General features: G+C 48.5%; 1 protein-coding gene across 2 annotated transcripts in view; it reads right to left on the bottom strand.

Moving 5' to 3' along the window:
• Positions 1-21,008, bottom strand: part of POMT2 (protein O-mannosyltransferase 2) — a 46,097-nt gene that overhangs the window by 19,478 nt on the left and 5,611 nt on the right. For both annotated transcript variants that reach the window (XM_055436027.2, XM_055436028.2), the window contains exons 2-9: positions 16,559-16,643; positions 11,135-11,239; positions 8,470-8,578; positions 6,743-6,851; positions 4,836-4,995; positions 3,071-3,177; positions 2,127-2,209; positions 46-155 (exon numbers count right to left, since the gene is read on the bottom strand). In XM_055436027.2, the coding sequence (XP_055292002.1) occupies positions 46-155; positions 2,127-2,209; positions 3,071-3,177; positions 4,836-4,995; positions 6,743-6,851; positions 8,470-8,578; positions 11,135-11,239; positions 16,559-16,643 (868 nt within the window). The remainder of the gene's footprint in view (positions 1-45; positions 156-2,126; positions 2,210-3,070; positions 3,178-4,835; positions 4,996-6,742; positions 6,852-8,469; positions 8,579-11,134; positions 11,240-16,558; positions 16,644-21,008) is intronic.

Below are 21,008 nucleotides of genomic sequence, written 5' to 3'. Positions count from 1 at the left end.
TCAGCGCGGTGCGGCCGCAGCACGAATGCACAGAGGGCCACTGACCTGCTGCTGGCGGGCGCCGATGCCCTCGGGGTAGAAGTGCCTGTGCGAGTGGAGGTAGCCGATGGCCATCCGCAGGTTCTTCACAGTGATCACGGAGCCGTAGGCCAGGTCTGGGAGGAGGAGGGCAGCAGATGGTCTGAGCTGGCCCAGGGTGGATGCAGCCCCTGACTGGGCTGGGGGCAGCTCTGAAGCCACAGGACCCCCCAACCCTCTAACAGACTCCACTGGGCCCAGGACTGCGGAAAGCAAGACACGCAGCTGCCTCCTCACCCCAAGGGAGTCACCTCAAGGGGGAGGTCACCACAGTCTCACCTGCGCCCTCCCCGCCCCTCCCCACTCCGAAGAACTTCAGTAGAGGCTGGGTATTCACAATGCTATTATCAAAGCACTGTTTATAACAGCAAAGACCAGAAACAACTTGTCCCTTAGTCAAGGTCTACTATATACATTCCACGGAATAAAGAAGGAGAAAGTATTTATGTCTTCATCTCGAACGTTCTCCAAGATATAATGATAAGACAGAGTGGCTGTTAAGATAGACTTTTCACCGTGTATCATTTTGTGCCTTTTGAATCTACCACATGCAGTAGTTGCTCAATGGTATTTTGGGTTTTTAATCTGAATTTAAGGGAAAAAACCCCAGAGTAAACAGCTTAACCAAGAGCATCCATCCCTCCCACCACAGGCCCTGGGTTATGGGAAAGAAGCCTCTTTGCTTAGGACTGTCCCTCCTCTCCATGCTCTGCAGTACGGCTGCCCGCCCTTCCCACTCCAGGGAAACAGGTCTCACTGCACCTGAGATGGCCGCTCCTGTCCTCTTTTGTTCATTCCTTTTGGTCAAAAGAATCAATTACACAGTGGATGCAAAGGTGGAGGAGGCCTGGCTGTGGACCTGGCAGAGTCCAGTCTTAGGGATGATGACCTCACACAGTGACCAGCATAGGACGATGCGCCCGTGTTCCAGCAAAGGTGTGACAATGTGTGACATGGTGGGAGCCCAGCGAAGGGAGGAATAAATTCTTGCCCAAAGGGTGAGAAGAGGACGGCTTAATGAAGAGAGCGAAACTGAACTGGGCCTTTTAAATGGCAAGCAGGCATTTGCTAACTCCACAGCGCCATCCTTCCAAGGCCTCGTGCTGGCCAGCACACACAGCCCCGCATGCTGCTGGCCACGGCTGCATCTTGATTGGGCTGTCTGCCTCCTCAACCCCACGCTCCCTCCTGGACTGCTCCTGCAAAGCCCTTCCCCAGCACTCCCCGGTGACCTGACCTCTTCCTGTCCTCTCCTCTTTCTAAAGCTTATTCTCGGACCACAGCCAACGCCAGCATCAACTGTCCCTTTTCAAAGGACTCCTTTGAAAACAGCTCCAAGCCCACAGGCCCCGCTGCGTGGATTTCCTCAAGCTTCTCAAAGCCAACCTCTCTAACGTGGAACCCAGTATCTCCCTTTCCAAGCCAATTTTTACCTGGTTTCCTATTTCTCATTCCTTCCATAGTCTGGGCGGGCCCACTGTGTTGCAGGCCCTGGCGAGACCACACGACATTCTCCATGACTCCAGGAAGCAATCTCCTGGGCCCAGCCTATCTCACTCTGTGTGCCTCTAATCCCTGCCCCCTGAACCCCTACAGAAGTGATCTCTTATACCTTCGATCCCCACAGCTCTGCGCTCCCTCTTTATATACTTAGCTCACATGGCCACATCACGGAGAGATCCTACTCCGGGCCCTACAGCCTCCAACATGGCTAACACGTACTCAACTACTCTCTGTGAACAGGACACTCTGGTGGGAACTGACCGTTAGACCCCAAAGGGCTCAGTACCCCCCAGGTTCTCTCTGTTGTCTTCCCACAGCCATATCGGATAAGTCATCTTCTGATCAAAGAGTTCACTGCTCAGGACGCCCTCCTCTGCACTTTCTGTGTCCCTGTTCACTCTCATGAGTGCTCAGACCAGATTTAACTGGATCTTTCTCCCACTCTGCCATCTAAAGTAACTCAGGCTATCATATCGTCTTTTCCAATCCAACTCCCAGGAATCCCTCCTGCCCTTCTCTCTTCATAAAGGCCAAGAGACACTCACGTTCTGGAATGGATGCATTGTGAAGGTTGTTTCCTGAAAGCCGGGCCTGGAAGGCAGAACTGAAGAAGCCATCACCGGGACCGCTGCAGGGGAGGGCCGAGTGGAAGGGAGCAGTTAAAGGAGTGAAAATAGGATTTTCCAGGAGCCCTGGGAAGAGCGCTGAGTGGTTGGTTTAAAAGATGTACAAGGGAGTGGTGGGCTTCCCAGGTGGAGCAGTGGTAAAGAATCCGCCCACCAGTGCAGGAGATGGGGATTCAATCCCTGGGTTGGGAAGATCCCCTGAAGGAGGAAATGGCATACCACTCCAGTATTCTTGTCTAGGAATCCCACGGACTGAGGAGCCTAGCGGGCTACTGTCCACGCGGCCACAAAAGAGCCAGACACGACTGAGCCACTGCGCACGCTATGCACATGGGAGTGGCGGTGCGGGGTCGTGGACAGACACGGGGGATGGACTCAGAGACACTGGGGTCCAAACACCAGCCCCCCTGCTAGTTAGGGGAACTTTGTGAGACATCTGGCCTCATTGAGTCTCAACGTCTCATTTATAAATCAGGGATTTTAAAAAATCAAAAGAACTGTTGTGACTAAATGAGATAATGTATGCAAAACGCTGAGCACAGTTCTGACACAGTCGCTACCTGCTAAATGGGAACTGCTGGTGTCCTTGTTTTTATTACCCTCACTCCAACTGTGCGTGCTCATGGTCCCCCATCCCTGTTAGCACAAGGGGACTGTTTTAAGGGATAAGAGGCAGTTTGGCTACAAAGGCCTTCTCTTCTTCCTTCAGGCCAGGGTACCCAGAAGACAGAACCCAGGAGGAAACCAACCCTGGGTCCCCTTCGGGTCATCCTAACCACAGACCTAGGAAGTCACGGGCTCCTCCATGGGCTTAGCAACAAGAGAAGGACAGAAGCGAGACGCTGGCAAGGCTCTGGCGGTACCTTTTGTTCAGCACCATGAAGTGGACAGCGTAGGTGGCGATGTAGAGAGCCAGTGGCAGCACTATGAGGCACAGGATGCGAGCGGTCAGGTGTTTTCCCAAAGTCACCTGCAAACAGTCAGTACCGGCACTGGGCATAGGAGGCTTAGCTATGCCTTATGCCTGAGGTGTGTGTTATTTCTAAGTATTTACATGTAAGTCATTGGAGAAGGAAATGGCAACCCACTCCAGTATTCTTGCCTGGAAAATTCCATGGAGAGGAACCTGGTGGGCTACAGTCCATGGGGTCACAAAGAATCAGCCGCGACCAAGCACATCAGCACATGTGTAAGTCATAATCAGAAACGACTGAGAAACTAAGGGCCATCCAGAGAAAAAGGCCTGTGGAAACCGAGCCTTCTTATAACACCCAACAACCAAGCACTGCGGGGGCTGACGCCGGCCAGCCCGCCGCTGCCTGTCCACATGCTCACCCAGGGCCCGGGGCTGTCCCGACTGCTGACGAGGCGTGACCTGCATCTTCAGCGGCATCATCCTCACTCCCTCTCCCTCCCAGTCACACTGACACCTGCACTTTCCCTACGCTTCTTGCACTGCACTGGCCACACCCACCACGTGAACATGAATAAATGCTCCTGATCTTAACTGTGGGCCTCAGCTTTCCCCCAGAAGCCTTCCTGGAATGCCTGAGCCTGGGCTCACGCCCTCCTCTCTGTTCTCACAGCACTTGCTGGCTGGAACATGACTATATTTTTCTTTTCATTCTTATTTCTCTCTCTGTCTCCATTGTCTCTAGAGGGCAGGAATCCTGTTTTATTCATCTGCATGTTCTGGGTCTCACACTCAGTGGATGGCCTGTCTATATTTTCTAAATGAACTTGTTGGGACTTAAGGCCAGAGCTGATGGAGGGGTGTTGCGGCAAAGCAGTAGGTGTGGAGTCAGCCCCTCCTTTCTGAGTCCGAGACCTGCCTTTCACTACCTGTATGACCCTGGGAACAACACCACCTCTCCAGGTCTCAGTTTCCCTCACCTGTCATGGGGGTAACAACTACCTGCCTCATGGGACTGTTATGAGGAGGAAATGAGATGATAAAGGTAAAGCGTTTTCCATAGTGCAGGACACAGAGTCAGCTCTTAATAAATAATACTGTAATAAGCTATAAGTCCGGAGACGCTGGGTCAGGAAGAGAAAACTGTAAGTTCAGAAAGTCAGCCCACTGAGTTTCCTCAAGCCCCATGCAGTCAGCGTCTGCCATACCCGTGGCTGAGCCCAGCGGAACAGGACCCCCTCGACCCATTTGCTGTTGTTCAGTCACTCAGTCGTGTTAGACTCTTAGCAACCCCATGGACTGCAGCACACCAGGCTTCCCTGTCCTTTACCATCTCCCGGAGCTTGCTCAAACCCATGTCCTTTGAGTCGGTGATGCCATCCAACCATCTCACCCTCTGTCACCCCCTTCTCTTGCCCTCAATCTTTCCCAGCATCAGGGTTTCTTCAAATGAGTCATTTGTAGAGCATTTAAAAACCAATGCAGGAATGAAAGCCAAGAGAGAACCCCAAGGATGTCAGTCCATCCTCTCCGTTTCTCCCTCTCCAGCCCATCGGTCATGGCCCAGCCCCTGCTGCCCTGCGCCCTCCAGAGGGCAGCTGGTTCCAGCCCACCTGGGACCCGGAACACAGCCACTCTGCCCCCTGCAGCAGAAGTGGAGAAAGGCCACTGGCTCTAGGGAGCAAAGACATTTCTACAAGCACTTGGGTTCTCACCATTGAAAGACTGAGGTCTCCGAACAGGTGCCAAAGGTCTGAAAGGGTGTTCCACCCCACTTGCAGAATGATGAAGAGGCCGACAAACTTGACCCCCAGAGCGCCAGCCAGATTAATGCCAGTCAGGCTGAGCCAGAACCACCAGGGGGCAGAGAAGGGCCTGAAAACCAACAAGACAGAGTTCAGCTTGGCGGCTGGAACCAAACTCAATAGCAAGTGCAGCTCGGGGAGAGGCAGAGGTCCCCGGACTCTGAGAGGCTGCCCTGTGGCCTTTCTCATGAGGGCTCGCAACCTCAGGGACCACACATGGCGCCGAGGTGGATGTGGTCTGTGAAACCCGAGCCTGCAGGAGCACGGTGTGAGAGTACAACTCTTCTGCGGAGGAGGGTCATGGCAGCCCTGCCTAAGTAAGGGGCGTCAAGTAAGCAAGAGCTTATTCTTCAGTGGTGACCAATCAAGTGGAAGAAAAAGGAAAATCCAGAGAAGCCCACTGGATTCAGGCAGACTGTCCCCTGTAAAAGCCAGCTATTACTGAGTGTTACTATGTGTCAGGCATTGCCCTGAGCACTTTACTAGTGTGTGCATGGGTGCTCAGTCGTTCAGTCATGTTCGACTCTTTGCGACCCCAACGGGCTGTAGCCTGGCAGGCTCCTCTGTCCATGGGATTTTTCCAGCAAGCATACTGGAGTGGGTTGCCATTTCCTCCTCCAGGGGATTTTCCCGACCCAGGGATGGAGCCCGCATCTCCTGTACTGGCAGGTGGATTCTTTACCACTGAGCCACCAGGGAAGCCCCATGGAAGCCCCATTACCGCACCCCGTATTAACTCTTTAACTTTCACTGCAACCCCATGGAGGCAGAGCCTGTCATCAGCCTCTTCTTCCAGACGAGGACTCGAGGTACAGAGAGGTCATGTAACAGCCACCAAAAGTGGAGCACGGTGCTAAGTCAGGCGACCAGTTCCAAGGTCTGCTGTATTAGAGCACTTAGTGCTCAGAGCTCCAGACCCTCAGGTTCCCCACCCTCACCCCCACCAGAGCAAATGCTCCTTAACAGTCAAGATCTATGTGTTCCTACCCTCAGCTCTGGGTACAGTACCTGGCACATAGTATGTACTCAAGAAATGGCAGGTGGGAGGGGATATGGTGCAGGCAGAAGATAAGCCAAACCCAGAGAGAGCTGGAAGTCACGGCCTGGCTGCAGTGAAATCAGGTTGCTTCTGGAAAAGCCTTGGCAGAGCCAGCTGTTTTGGTTTGGATGCAATGACCTATTCTACTCTCTTAGAGGCAAAGGATGATCCGGAAAGGACTCTTCTGGAAGAAGACCAGGCCCTCCAGAGCAGCTTTAGGACTGACCAGGGCCTGCAGGGATCCTCTTGATCCTTGTGGACCCTTCAAGCCAACCTCTATGTACATCATTCCCATCCTTGGTTCAGGACTGAGGGCAGGGAGACAAACAGTTCCCAGGAAACACCTACTCTGGTGCCCTCCCCTCTAGGACAAAGCACGTGAAGAATGAAGTTGTCCTGGGATCTCCTAACCAGCACTGGTGCTCAAGAGTGACTAGCTGGTGGGGTGGGGGAAGGCACTAGGACCCCTTCATAAAGTAACATAAACCCCTACCCAAATCCACCCCCGTTGTAAAAATAACAAGGCTCTTGAAAAAGACAACTGATATTTTCTTAGTCTTAGGATAGCAAAAATAAAAATATCTATAGAAAACTTCTGTAAATCTATTTTGATGATCTAAAATGAGCAATCTAAAATATTTTTTTAAAGTATACTTGCCTGAAATTCAGCTTAAAGACAAGTCCTCTAGGCACTGGACCCACCCCATCCCTGGATGTTATAGAAATTCTAAAGCTGCCACAGCTTCTGACACCCGCTCCCAAAGACGGTGCTGCTGACCTGCTGGCACAGGCGTTGTACTTGACCATGCTCAGCATGGCAGCCATGATGAAGAACATCAAGATGGGGTCGAGGAGGATGTACTGGGACAGCGTGAGGCAGCCTGTGTCTGAAAAACACGAGCTCAGTCAAGAAGCAGGATCAGAGACAGGCGCCCCCGAGAGCAACACACCCCAGCGTTAAGAAACAGTGCCCCTTGGGCTTAACTGCACGTAAGCGTTTGTGCAGCCAAGATTAGATGGGCAAGTGGGTCAACTGGAGAGCGGAAGCACACAGCCTTGGGGTACACCAAAGCCCAGAGATATGAAAGAGCATCTCACACTCTCAGGGTGACCGCAGAAGGGATCATGTCATTCGTTCAGACAGAGTGATCCTGAGTACTGCCACCATCCAAAGTTCTGCCATCGTGCTTACACAGCTACAAACTACATATACCCAGGATAGAATCTTAACCATTTCAGATGAAGTCTCGTTGGGAGTTGACTCTCCATGCAGGTGGTGAAGTGATTTTCTATTTTTAAACAAAATGTCATTACATCATGGCCTGACTTAAGTCTTTCAATGTCTTCCCATCTCACTCAGACTAACAAACTCCTCAAGACGGCCATGGCCTCCCTACCCATCCAGCCTCCTCTGCTCTCATGCTCTGCTCTGGCCTCATCTTCTTGCTGTTCTCTGAATCTACCAAGGGCTGCCTCGTGCCAGGACCACAGTACATGCTGTCCCCTCAGATACCTGCTCAAGGCCACCTCCTCAGGGCGCTCTTCACTGACCACCCTAAAACAGAATCACCCCGTATTACTCTGTCCCTTACCCTATCCTATTTTCTACGTTGTACTTACTCTTTAAAATGTTAAACTAGAGACTAAGTTACTTGTTTGTCATCTGCCCCATTAGTAAGCAAGCTCCATGATAGTCCTGTCTCATCAGCATAACCTTTGAGGCCAAGAAAGTGGCTTAGCACAAAGCAGATGCTTGAAAACAGTTGTTGAATGAAAAATGAATAAATGAACTACTGAGGAGGGAAATTAAAGACCTAAGGAAAAAGCCATCAGTCCTCTACAGGGAGATTCTATAATCTTGCAACCTTATCTGTCAGGGCAAAGTCAGAATCACCCCTAAAGTACCCATCTAAACTGGTTTGGACTTCTTTAAATGTTAAGCTCAATGAGGTCATGAATTCACTCTCATATGAGCCCAGCTAGCAACAGGATCAATTTCTACAGATCAGCTCTCGATTATCCATGTGAGGATTATCCACAGAAATAATTTAAATTTCTATTTTGTTTTCCTCTGTCACTCAGCTGCCTCGGAGGCATATACCCTTGCATTCAGGTGAAATTAGTTTAAGGAATGCAAACTAATCTTGCAAACTAACACTAGTTGAATTAGAACTGTAAGCCTCCTTCAAACACACACATACACACAAGCACACATACACGTATTATCCATTCCAAACTCAAATGCGGATAGCTTAAGAGATAATCTATTCCTTGGTATTACCCATACCCCCTCACACCTCCAATACTATAAAGGCTTGCTACATACAAGTACCCATATATGTAAGTATCACTAGTGAGTAAAAGGAAATCTGGAATATATTTACCCAATCCTAAGGTTACTTCAGAACTGGGCCAACAGACAAGAATCTTCAAGTGCATTGATTTCTAGCTACATTCATAGAGTGGCAGTCGATTTCCCAAGAAACGTGGTCTAGGGCAACTTACCAAAGGTGAGGAGGGCGGCTGTGAGCAGCGCTGCTGGGAGAGACCGGGACAGCTCGAGCACAGTGAGGTAGGCCAAGGGGATGAGCATGGAGCCAAGGAATGCACAGAACTAGGGAAGGACAGGAAAGCAGTCAAGGGACCAACTTAAGCAAAGCATCAGGGACCTACCTGATTTGGTACAAACTGGTCTTTTGAGATGGAGGGCCCTGATGACGGATGGCATGACTTGATGACTTTGAATATATTTAAATATGAAAGGGGTAGTGTAATAGTGAAGCATCAAATCAAGAAACATTTACGTTCCCATTGAGCACCAACTTGTGCACTGACATGAAATCAGCAAAGTTCAGCCAGGGAGGTGTGGGCAGGAGGGCACACTGGTTTTAAGTGGGAGACTCTGGAGTTGGACCAACCCATCACTGCTAGTTGTGACCTTGACAAAGTCATATCTCTGTACCTCAGCCTCCCCGTCTGTGAAAAATAAGCGTTCCTCCCTCAGAGGGTGTACTTTTTCATTTTTATGTGTTTGTTTAGTTCTGGCTGCACTGGGTCTGCGCTGCGGTGTGGGCTTTCTCTAGCTGCGGTGCGCAGGCGTCTCACTGTGGTGGCCTCTCTCGTTGCGGAGCGCGGGTTCTAGGTGCGTGGGCTTTGGTAGTTGTGGTACACGGGCTTGGCTGCCCCATGGCATGTGGAATCTTCCTGGAGCAGGGATTGAACCCATGTCTACTGCATTGGCAGGAGGATTCTTAACCCCTAGACCACCAGGGGAGCCCCAGGGCTTACTTTTTAGATTAAATGAGCTAAAGTTTATTACCACACAGAAAGTTCTTGATAGACGCTAGCTTCTGTTACAAAACTAGGTGTAAGGAGGGAAATAGCTCTCTGAAGGTATTTTAATATTTTCAGTTCAGTTGCTCAGTCATATCCGACTCTTTGTGACCCCATGAATCACAGAATGCCAGGCCTCCCTGTCCATCACCAACTCCCGGAGTTCACTCAAACCCATGTCCATCGAGTCGGTGATGCCATCCAGCCATCTCATTCTCTGTCATCCCCTTCTCCTCCCGCCTCCAATCCCTCCCAGCATCAGAGTCTTTTCCAGTGAGTCAACTCGTCGCATGAGGTGGCCAAAGTATTGGAGTTTCAGCTTTAGCATCAGTATTTTAGAGAATTCTAATGCTATTTCTGCTTTTCCTCCCTTGGTCCTTTTATCCAATCACACCAGGAACCACTCTTTAATCTATAGGTTGTATTTTGATTTTAGAAAAAAGACAGCTTGACACTTTAGCATCTGGACAGTTGTTTTTCGGTTTTGTTTCGTTTTTAACCACCAGTGTTCTCTCTGTTCCCCTACCCTACCCATCAAAAGTAATCAGACAAACCCAAAGGAATGGAAATTCACATTTGGGCTGTCACTTTTTGTTAGCAGAAAGCAATGTGCCCTGGTGTGAAAGGCAACAGGCTGTTATATTTGGCCTTCTCACTTCCATAGCAAGTTTGTAGTCAGGCCGATATCCAATTCTGTATGCTTGGTGGTGATCAAACATCATTAGGAAGACACAGAATCACTCAAGAGTATGAACTTGAGGGTAGTAGGCACTCCTTGTTAAAAACAATATGATATGACTGCACAAGCAAGCCGATGACTAGAGCCCAAATAATCACATGACCTTTATCTAAACTGCTTTGAACTCCCTGAGGGAAGGGATTTGCAAATGCAACCTGCTCTGAGAGTTCCAGACTGGAGGATGGTTCCCGTAGGTCCAATTTAGCTCTAGGGACACGACTGAGTGACTAAACTGATGGGGTGCCCTGGAGAAGGAAACTGCAACCCACTCCAGTAATCTTGCCTAGAGAATCTGTGGAAGGAGGAGCCTGGTAGGCTGCTGTTCAGGGGGTCGCACAGAGTCAGACATGACTGAAGCGACTTAGCTTGCATGCATGCATTGGAGAAGGAAATGGCAGCCCACTCCAGTGTTCTTGCCTGGAGAATCCCAGGGACGGAGGAGCCTGGTAGGCTGCCGTTTATGGGGTCACACAGAGTCAGACGCGACTGAAGCGAATTAGCAGCAGCAGCAGCATGGGGTGCCCAGACACTTGGGTCTTTAGGCCCTGCCATGTTCTGTCAGGACTGGTGCTTGGACTCAGGGCACAGTGGGACTGGGCAAATATACACTTCCTTTAAAAGACTAGAAGACCCGTGTGTGCCTGAAATCTTCATGGGGAAAAGAGGGAAGAACCTGGTCACGGTGGGTGGGAGCGCTGACGTGTCAATAAAGGCCTTAGAGGGAGGCAGTACTGCAGCAGTTGCGGCCACAGAGGAAGGACATGTAGCCTGCCAATGTGCTGAGGCCCACATTAGGGCCACGGCAGCCTCCTGGCCGCCCTCCGATCTGAAATCTGATGCTGCTCATGGGCAGGAGAACAGGTGACAGGCTGGGCCTGCTCCCACCTGCGTCATCCCCGAATTACCTGTGTCCTCTCTAGCTCTTCTTACTCACCCCAGCTCTGAATCTTGACTACAGGGCGCGGGTCCAATCACCCCCTCCTCCCCAAAGTCCCTTTCCCTAGACCTGCCACCACCTGAGGGCTTCTGACTGTTAACATTTCTGACTGAGTGTGGCCCCAGGGCGCAGGTAGCCAACTGCAAGTCAGGAAGCCTTACTCCTCTCATTCCCATGTAGCTGTGATGCTCATAGTTGTCCCCAGGCTTCTGGAACAAAAAGGTGCCATCGTACCCGCTCAGGTAGCCGGCCAGACCAATCAGCATCTGAGGAGAGAGGCGGAACATAAAGATGAGAGGCCTCGGAGGGAAGACTCCGTCGCCTCCACACTCCCCTCCCAGCTGCACCCGGACCTCGGCTTCCCTGACAACCGTCCACAGGAGGAGCCCCCAGTATGACACTTTCTCCGGCAGCTGCTGCAGAGCAAAGACTCTTTTGTTTACAGAGCTCATGGCTTGAAACAAATCCTCTCCTGTGTTAAGGCCAAGTCCCTGGGAACAGTGAAGACTGAGTACTTAAGAAGAAGAAAATTCCAGTGTGAAGGGCAGGGCCAGTGAGGGGCTTCCTCATCCAGCCTTCTTTCACTTGCTGTGAAGTAAAACACAACAGCTCATGGACGGAGGCTGTAGGCAGGGGCTGATTCCTGGGAGACCACACCACTGAAGGAAAATGAGGCTCCGAGTCAGGATGAGGAGAAAGGAAAGAGGCCACGTGGCTACACAGCAGGCATAGAGAGAAGGGGAGAAAATGGGGAGCAGGACGCGGATGGATGCACTTCCCCGAAGGGGAAGGGAAAAGTCTCGGTGGAAACAATGCCAGAAGGCCAGGGACTGGTTTCTCCTACTGCCAGTCTTCCAAAGGGAGGCCACCCTGGCACATCCCCAAACTGAACACATCAACTGCAAACTAAGCATGTGAGTCGTGAATCCCTCAAAACACTCGAGAGGATTGGCCTCTTCATTTCTCTTTCCTTGACCATCAATAGTGTAAAACTTGCTTTTTCACACATATAATCAGAAGCAGCTAAAAGCTAAGAACTGTCAGCAAATACCAAGCATCAGTAACAGTCCCAGGCTGCCTGGGCCCAACCCCTATACTCGAGCTGGGCTGTGTGGAGGGAAAGCCTTGCCCAGCAACGCTGCTTCTGGGGGCTCAGAAGTGGACCACTCACTCACTTTTTTCTCTAAGTAGTTCTAAACAGAGTCACTCTCCATAGTTCCATGTCAAGACATAGAAACCAAAACTCAGCAGTAAATTAATATAAATCCTTATTAAAAAAAAAAAGAGGAATCCCAGAGTCCAGAAATTATATTTAATATCAATTAATTTAATATGAAGTAATATAAGGTATTGAGAAGACAGAGCCATCCGAATACCCAGATGAACTTAAACTGAGAAGTGACAATCAAATGAATGTTCCTTTCCACCTGGGATCTCAGAGGACAAGCCCACCTGGTACATAAATTCCCAGACAGCTGGGCTGGTGGCAAAGCATGAGGAAATGTACAGGTGACATGGATTTCAGTGCCTCCCATATGAGGTCTCTAACCAGGGACAATACTTAGTACTCTCTGAACTACAAGTAATAAAACCTTCCTTGCAGATGACTGTAAGGCTTAGAGCAGATGCCAAAGGTAAAACACCTGGTACTCTGCCAAGCATTTAACGAGCACTCAAAATTCAGTTCCCTCTCAGTTCCCATAAGCTTAAAAGTAGTCCTGAGGGGATTCCCAGGTGGCCCAGTGGTAAAGAATCCACCTGCCAATGCAGAAGACACAGGTTCAATCCCTGGTCCGGGAAGATCCCATATGCCGTGGAGCAACTAGGCCTGTGAGCCACAACTACTGAGCCTGTGCTCTAGAGCCTGGGAACCACAACTACTAAAGTCCACAAGCCCCAGAGCCAGCACGCCACAACAAGAGAAGCCACGGCAATGAGAAGCCTGCACACTGTAAGAAAGAGTAGCCCCCGCTTGCTGCAACTGGAGAAAAGTCTGAGCGGCAACAAAAATCTAGCAGTCAAAAATAAAAAATTAAATTAGAAATATAAAAAGTGTAATAAAACTTAAAAAGAAAGCGTTTGACTCTTTGCAACCCCATGGACTGTTGCCCACCAGGATCCTCTGTCCAAGGGATTCTCCAGGCAAGAATACTGGAGTGGGTTGCCATTCCCTTCTCCAGGGGCTCTTCCCAACCCAGAGATCAAACCTCGGTCTCCTGCACTGCAGGCAGATTCTTTACCATCTGAGCCATCAGGGAAGCCCACTCTGCTAATTTTCTAACTCAAGAACTCATTCAAATCAGTATGAATAAGAGGAATTTACTAGAAAAAAATGCTGTCATAAAAAAAAAAAAACATTAATGGCTAACAAACATAACAAAAAAAATTTCCCGTCTAATTTAGGAAGACGTGCAAATGGAAACACTTATATACCATTTTTACTATCAAACTGGCAAAGTTCTGGCAGTGCGATCACACCAGTGCTGGCAATGAGGTGAGGGAAGCAAGCACCCTCACACGCTGTTGGTGGGAGCGCATATACTACCGCATTTTGCAGGGTAACAACGTCTAACCCAAACCTAAATGTATACATCCTTCGCCTCTTCAGTTCAGCTGCTGGGGCTCTTTTAGCCACACCTGCACAACTATGAAAAGACACATCTACAAGGAAGTTCACTGCATTATCTTCTGTAGTGACTCAAAACTGGAAGTAACAAAAATGCCCACCAGTAGAAGAGAGGCAAAATAATTTATGGCTTATGTGTATAATGGAATATTATATAGCCACTAAAAAGAATGGGATACATTTTATATGCTGATGTGGGAAAAAAGTAAGATATATTTAAAATACAAGTTGCTCAATTTTAGTCTGTTCTATTTGCATATATAATGTGCTGTTCATGTGTACTAATACATACATGTGAATAAATGTATACACACTTGTATAAAGTTTCTGAGAGGATATATGAGGAAATGTTAATAAAGGTGACTCTGGTGGCCTCTGAGGAATAGAAATGTGAGAGAAGGTCGCTTTTGACCTTTTATTTCCTTCTATTCGAATCAAATTTCTTGCTATGTGCAGGCATTTTTATTTCTTTTGAAGCACCTATTTCCCGCGAGCCCCTGGCACTCAGGGCTGGGGCCAGTGTGAAGCAGCAGGCACTGGCCTCAGTACTATAGGAGAAAACTTCCTAGTTACCACTTCAAGGGGTTTTTGTTTCTTTTCAGTTTGTTTTTTTATGTGAACCATTTTTTTAAAAGTCTTTATTGAATTTTTTACAATATTGTTTCTGTTTTATGGTTTGGCTTTTTGGCCTTGAGGGCATGTGGATCTTAGCTCCCTGACCAGGGGCTGAACCTGCACCCTCTGCATTGAAAGATGAAGTCAACCATTGGACCACCAGCTCCCATTGGGCTTTCTGATTCTTTGACTAGCTTGGCTTCAGAACCTATAGAAGATGCTTTGCTCATCAGTCTCTTTCAAGCAGGTAGAGCACAAGCAGATGGACTGCATTCCCTGGTGGCAGCCTTACAAAGAAGCCTCCCATTTCTCCCTTCACACAGGAGCCAGATGGGAGGAAGGGAAGGCCTCCGCAAACACAGAACTGCCAGTGTTCTCACGTCTTCATGTGCTGAGCACCAGTGGACTCCAAAAACAGACAGGCACTCTCCAGCTGCAAGACAGGGCTGGGTTTCCTATGAAAAATCTCTGTGGAGCTGGTTCTCAGGCTGGACCAATGCAAATATTCAACACTGTGGCTTAAGTCTACAGTAGTAACGGATGTACTTGCCCCAGTACTGGGGCGAGGCAAGTTAAAGAGGCACCTGTATGAAGTTAAGACAGCAGACTATAAGCCAGTCTGAACCTGGACTCTACCACTTACTGGCTATACTCCCTATGGCAAACCACTTTCTAAGTCCCACTTTCCCCTTCTGTAAAATGAGGATAGAACAGTACCTACTGCATAAGGTTGTTCTGAGCATTATGTAAGTTAATGCATCTACAGTGACTAAAAGAGACTGTTCAATTGCTCTCTTATTGTTGTTATAAAGGAGACAAAAAGAAGCATAACATTTTTTGCTTCTTCTCTGGGTTGGAGCTAATTTTGAAATAGGTCACCTACCTCATCTTCCTCGCCTCTCCTGAAACCTGCAGGGCCTTCTCCCTGGTCCCCACCCCATGCTTTGGTGCCTGCCCCTAAGCCCACCTGTCACAAATCACCACCCCTTGCCGCCTCTCACCCCCTGCCTTCAGCTCCAAGTACTCCACACTCCAAGAACACTTCATACCAGGCCAATTCCTGTCCCCTTGGAACCAAAAATCTCAGCCTCCAGTTAGGAAGAAAGGACTGAGTGAACACCCGGGCTAATCCATTAGTCTTCTCAGGATTGTTCGCTTCTCAGAGAGTAAGATGAATTCTGATGGGTGGAATTTCTAACTGGAAGCGATGCGAAAGGAAGAGGCCAAGCAACGTGCTGCAAGCGGGGAGGGGAAAAGAGTTCCCTGCCCTTGTAGACAATCAGCTCCCCTAACTATTTCGGCAACAGATCCTTCCCTCCATTTATTTTTTCTTCTTTTTTTCAAATAAGATAAAATTCATGTAACATAAACCAGGCTTCCCAGGTAGCTCAGTGGTAAAGAATTCATCTGCCAAGTGGGAGGCATGTGTTCAGTCCCTGGGTGGGAAAGATTCCCTGGAGAAGGAAATGGCAACCCATTCCAGTATTCTTGCCTGGGAAATCCCATGGACAGAGGAGCCGGGCGGGCTATGTGGGGTCAAAAAGAGTCAGACACAACTGGGCGACTAACTTGCAGCAGCAGCACATACCATAAAATTCACCATTTTAAAGTGTACAATTCAGTGGCTTTTAGTTTATTCACAAGGTTGTGTGACCATCACCACTACCTAACTCCAGACTATTTCATCACCCCAAAAAGAAACTCCACACCCATTTGCAGTCACTGCCCAATCTTCCTTCCCGCTTGTTGTTGTTTAATCGCTAAGTCATGTCCGACTCTTTTGCAACCCCATGGACTGTAGCCCACAAGGCTCCTCTGTCCATGGGATTTTCCAGGCAAGAATACTGGAGTGGGGTGCCATTTCCTTTTGCAGGGGATCTTCCCCACCCAGGGATCAAACCCAGGTCTCCTGCATTGCAGGCAGATTCTTTACCACTGAGCCACCAGGGAAGCCCCGGCACTAATCTAAATTTCTCCACGGATTTGCCCAATTCTGGATATTTCATATAAGTGGAATCATATAATATGTGGTCTGTCTGGTTTCTTCCATTTAACATAATGTTTACAAGATTAATTCATGTTGCAACATGTGTCAATACTTCTTTCTTTTCATATCTCCATAATACTCCATCTTATACATAATACCACATTCTGTATCCACCCTTCAGTTGATGGATTCTAACTCCATTTCCGAGCCCAGAGAACTCCTAAAAGTACCAAAGGTTTCCCATGAAAGCAGCTGTTCTGGGATGACAGAGGGTTCTTTCTACAAGACCAAGAATTAAACCCCAACCTAAGACTGGGCCCCAATCCTCAGCAGAGTGCAGTCCACCACACTGCTCACCTTTCCCAGAGGTGGGTGCACATCAAAGAAGAAGGTGCGATTGATATAGTAACTTCCCATTTTTCCAAAGTGAGTCTCATCCCAACTAAAAAGAAAACAGAAAGAGAAATGAAATTCTTAACATCATCATACAACTCAAATAGCCTTAATACAGCATGGCTAAATTTACAGTTAAAACCAAAGTCTACAAGTTTCAAGCAATTAATGAGAAAATCTGGATTTAAAAAAAGTGCTTTTAATGCAAGTAGTTTGAGGAAACAAGACATCAAGCTGGTCCTTAACCTATATTTAGACAGAAGATAAAAGCTAGCAAATACCAACCTGTCATCATAAATTAAGTTAAATCTATACTTATTCTGTATCTTGAGTTTCTATTTATTTTAAAAAGGCAAAGAGTTTCCTATACTATAAAAAGTTTTGCAATAAGTTTTCTTCCAAGTCTGCTAACTTCTAACCCCAAGACTACAAAAACTACGTTATTCTTGCTGTTACAAACTACACTGTGGGCTGGAGTCTGATTTTGCTCCTAACCTTGTGATAATTAACCTCTGACTGTGAACTTTGATCTTACTATAATAATGGACATGAGTTTGAGCAAGCTCTGGGAGTTGGTGATAGACAAGGAAGCCTGGCATGCTGTAGTCCATGGGGTCACAAAGAGCTGGACATGACTGAGCCACTGAAATGAACTGAACTGAACCAGTATATAAAAGGTGAGAGCTTTCTCACTAAAACCTAAAACCCATCCTCATTATTTACTTGCAAATTACTTTGCAAGGAAAGAAGGGATTCTAACACATTAGCTTTTAAACACAATGTAAAAATCCTGTTCTACAAAACCACAATGAACCTTCCACACCCTACATGGGGGCTTTAGAGCGGCAGGCCAGTTATTCAGCAGAACCTGGCAATTTGTGTGTGTCAGTCTCTCCCTGCAGCTCAGAGGAGCAGTTGCTTTCCAGTGACCATCCATCCCCAGGTCAGCTTCAATAAGCACTTATCGCTGACCTACAACATGAGGGGCAAAACATGCTCTTAGCAAAAGTGCAGGGTTCTTTTGTTTGTTTTACTCACTGGGTCTAATAGCTAGGCAGAAGGGTAAATCTACTTCTGCATCTGCTGAGCACATGGCTCGACATGAAATTAGGACGGTGACCTGGTGATGTCAAACAGAGAAAATAACTTCCAAGCAGTGCGACAAAACAGATTTGCAGAAAAAAGAGAATGAAATCTGGTCCCAGCACCACCACCCAGTGGGTGAGCATAACCCTGCAAAGTCACTCACCCTCCCTGGATCTCTTTTCTCACCTACATGAAGAAGACAGTAATAGCATCTACCAGTCCATCTCCCAGGGAGTTATCAAGGAACACACGTGAGAGAGCTCTGCAGACTATAGTCCCACACACGCACGGCACTATTTAAACTGTCCCAACATTTGTGGTTAGTTTCAAAGTGTGTTTGGAAACATACTGATAAAGGAGTATAAGATTTTTACTTTCAAGTAAAACTAGTAGTAATATTCACACTTCCTCTTGGCTTCCACTGCGTGTCTGTGGTGGGAGATAGTCCTCCCAGGCTCTCTCTTGTTCCTACAGACCTTGCAGGATATGCCAAGAACGCAAGGTCCTGATAGCAACCTAAAGGAAGACACAGAATCTCCCTCTGGGACAGAAAGCAATCTGGTTTACTGCTTATTATAAAACAGCGGATTCCCCAAGCTCCAAACACCTTGGCTGTGATGGAACCCACTACATGTGCAGGCATTCATCCAGGCCCAGGGCATCACATGGGACACTAGGGGCAAGCGGAGCTGATGCCAACATACCGATGCCCATCCTGCTTGCTGTACGGTGAGAAATGAAATCGGCTGTCTCTGATCCAGGACTTTGTCTCCTGGCAGCATCCATAAAACAGTGACAGACTAACTGATTAGTTGGTAAGTAGGGTAAAAATAAGGGCATCCCACGTGGCACTAATGCTAAAGAACCTGCCTGCCAATGCAGAAGATGTCGGTTCGATCCCTGGGTCCGGAAGATCCCCTGGAGAAGGGAATGGCAACCCACTCCAGTATTGTTGACTGGAGAATCCCATGGACAGAGGAGTCTGGTGGGGTACAGTCCATGGGGTTGCGAAGAGTCAGGCATGACAAGTGACTAAGCATGCACACATGCACACAGGGTAAAAATAAAACCCTAAACCCTGATGAGCATAGGATGCTGAGTTATAGCTTTCCTTAAGAGAAAGGACAAGGCCCCTCAGGGACAGGGCTAGGGGATGACAGAAGTCTCCCTGGATCTGGTAGTAAATGCTCTTGCCCAAGTGGTGGGGAAGGGAGGTAGTAAGACTCTTCCACTGGCCTACCTATTAATGTGGCTGAGTGGAGTGAGGCAGAATGGAAACAAACTGTCTGAATGCTGTCTTGGTTACTGCTCACATTCTTCTGGGGAAAAGCAGGAAAAGATGTAATCCAGTCCCAGTATGGGGCAATGAGCCGAGGAGCCCCAATCAAAAGGCAATATGGATGCAGCTGAAGAATCATGGCGTTCCCAAAGCTCACCTGAATGGTGCCCGCAGTAAGGACCCTGCTATTCCACATAGAACTCTGGGTAGAGTAAAAATATTGAAAGATCCTTGGGTGAGCTGTGTGCTCAAGCTAAAAGTGTGCCTTGCTCAGAGACTCGGAGCCACTCTGTCCCTCTGGGTCCCATGATCCCACCCCTCTGCCACAATCTGAGCTGCTTCAAAGAGAAAAATGACGAAAGGTGAGGTTAAGGTCTCCCTGTCCCTAAAGGGGACTATAAAGGCCACACACACCCATCGTAGCATGGTGAGGAGAGGGGACTCAAGCTCAAGGTCCTGTTGGATATAGGAGCGCCCTACTCAATCCCTTAGAGTTTTGGAGACGATCTGCCAGGTGAGGGGGTTACCAGAGGTGTTGAGGACTGCAGGGAGGACTAGAGCAGTGAGCACAGGGACGGAAAGAAGAGGGCCCCTAAGCCCAGGGGCTCACCAGACACAGGAAAGCACACTGTGAAGAAGAGGGGCAAAGGCTTCCTCCTGCCCCCTGCATCCAGCACTGCCCAGACTCCCCACCTGGGAGCGGCGTAATCTCTAGGTGGCTGTTACTGTAGCTCCTGATGCAGGCCGATTAGACTTGTTAGTTCAAAGAGCGGGGAAAGCACCCAAATTCAACTGACAGGGTCTGAGCCAAGTTCCAATCTGGGAAGGGAAGGTAAAGTGCCCTTGTGGGTGGGGCCCTTGAAACTACTGCTGTGGCTCCTGCTGCCGGATGCATAGTTGTATTTATCCTACACATGTCAAAGATTATCCCATTCAGGATCTGCTGCATAGTGAGAGGCGATCCTGTCCCCTCCCAAGGGGTCCAAGAGGAACAATATAATCACAAAAAAGGGACATTACAGCTTTAAAGATGGAAAGGGATGGGGGGGGCGGGTTCTCTATGAAAGCAATGCCATCTGCTGGACATAGGCTTCAAGTACATACCTTTTTAAAGAAGCAACTACCAACCTACTCCTAAGCTCTCGTTGAAATTAAAAGCCTGAACCATGGTCTTTGGCCTGATCATGCTGCTTTGAAACTGTGGTTAGCAAGGAAACGGCTCTGTAAGCCTCGTCGGTGAAACGGAAGTGGTGTATTCAACAGCATATCTGGCCTGGCCCTAGAAGCATCTTGATTTTTCAAACAGAGGTGTTAGCTGTCCCTTTGGAAGAAACTATCTTCCACTCCACTACCTGCAGCAAAGCCCCTGACTCAGTGAGGTCTTGATTCCCAGAGTTTCCTCTCAATGTTTGTGCCTGGTTTACTGATGGTTTGGCTAAACTAAAAGCAGATGGTAGCCACAGGGCAGCAGCTATCATCCAGCCCCACTGACAACTCTGGAAAGACGACTGCAAAAAGGGTTGACTAGCACAATGCACTGAATCAAAAGTCAACACCAGTGCCTTAGATGATACTCTTAAGAAACAGACAAGTTATATTTTCACTTACTCTTAGGCTTTTGCCATTGGCCTAACCATCTGGTGTGTCACTTTGTAAGGCTATATATATTAAGAAATTTAAAGCCCCCCTCTTTGGAGCCAAGCATGGAAAAAAATCATGGCGGCCTGTCAATGGGACAATCTGGATCTCTCATGAAGACAGCCCCAGTAAGAGCCAGTATTTTAATAAGACTGATTAGAATCAAGCTGCTGATCAAACCTGTACCATCCTGACCACTGCCATCGCTGCCATACCACCTGCTGCCACCAACACACCAGGCATGGAAATACATCCACCGCCACGGAGGCACAAAGTAAAGGACTGTCTGTTTCCAAGGCAGAGGCCGTTGCTACAGTGTGGTAATGTGTGCTGCCTGACAAAAGCAGGCCTGTTTGGCTTGTAGTGACAGAAGCCACACTGCATGGGGCACTGACCCTGCCCACTCCAAGG

This window comes from Moschus berezovskii, chromosome 9 (assembly GCF_049115385.1).
Source record: "Moschus berezovskii isolate FMDL1 chromosome 9, NW_MosBer_1.0, whole genome shotgun sequence".
In the NCBI taxonomy this organism is placed as follows: domain Eukaryota; kingdom Metazoa; phylum Chordata; class Mammalia; order Artiodactyla; family Moschidae; genus Moschus; species Moschus berezovskii.
The sequence above is the reverse complement of the archived record's forward strand: the minus strand, read 5'-3'. Positions and strand labels throughout refer to the sequence as shown.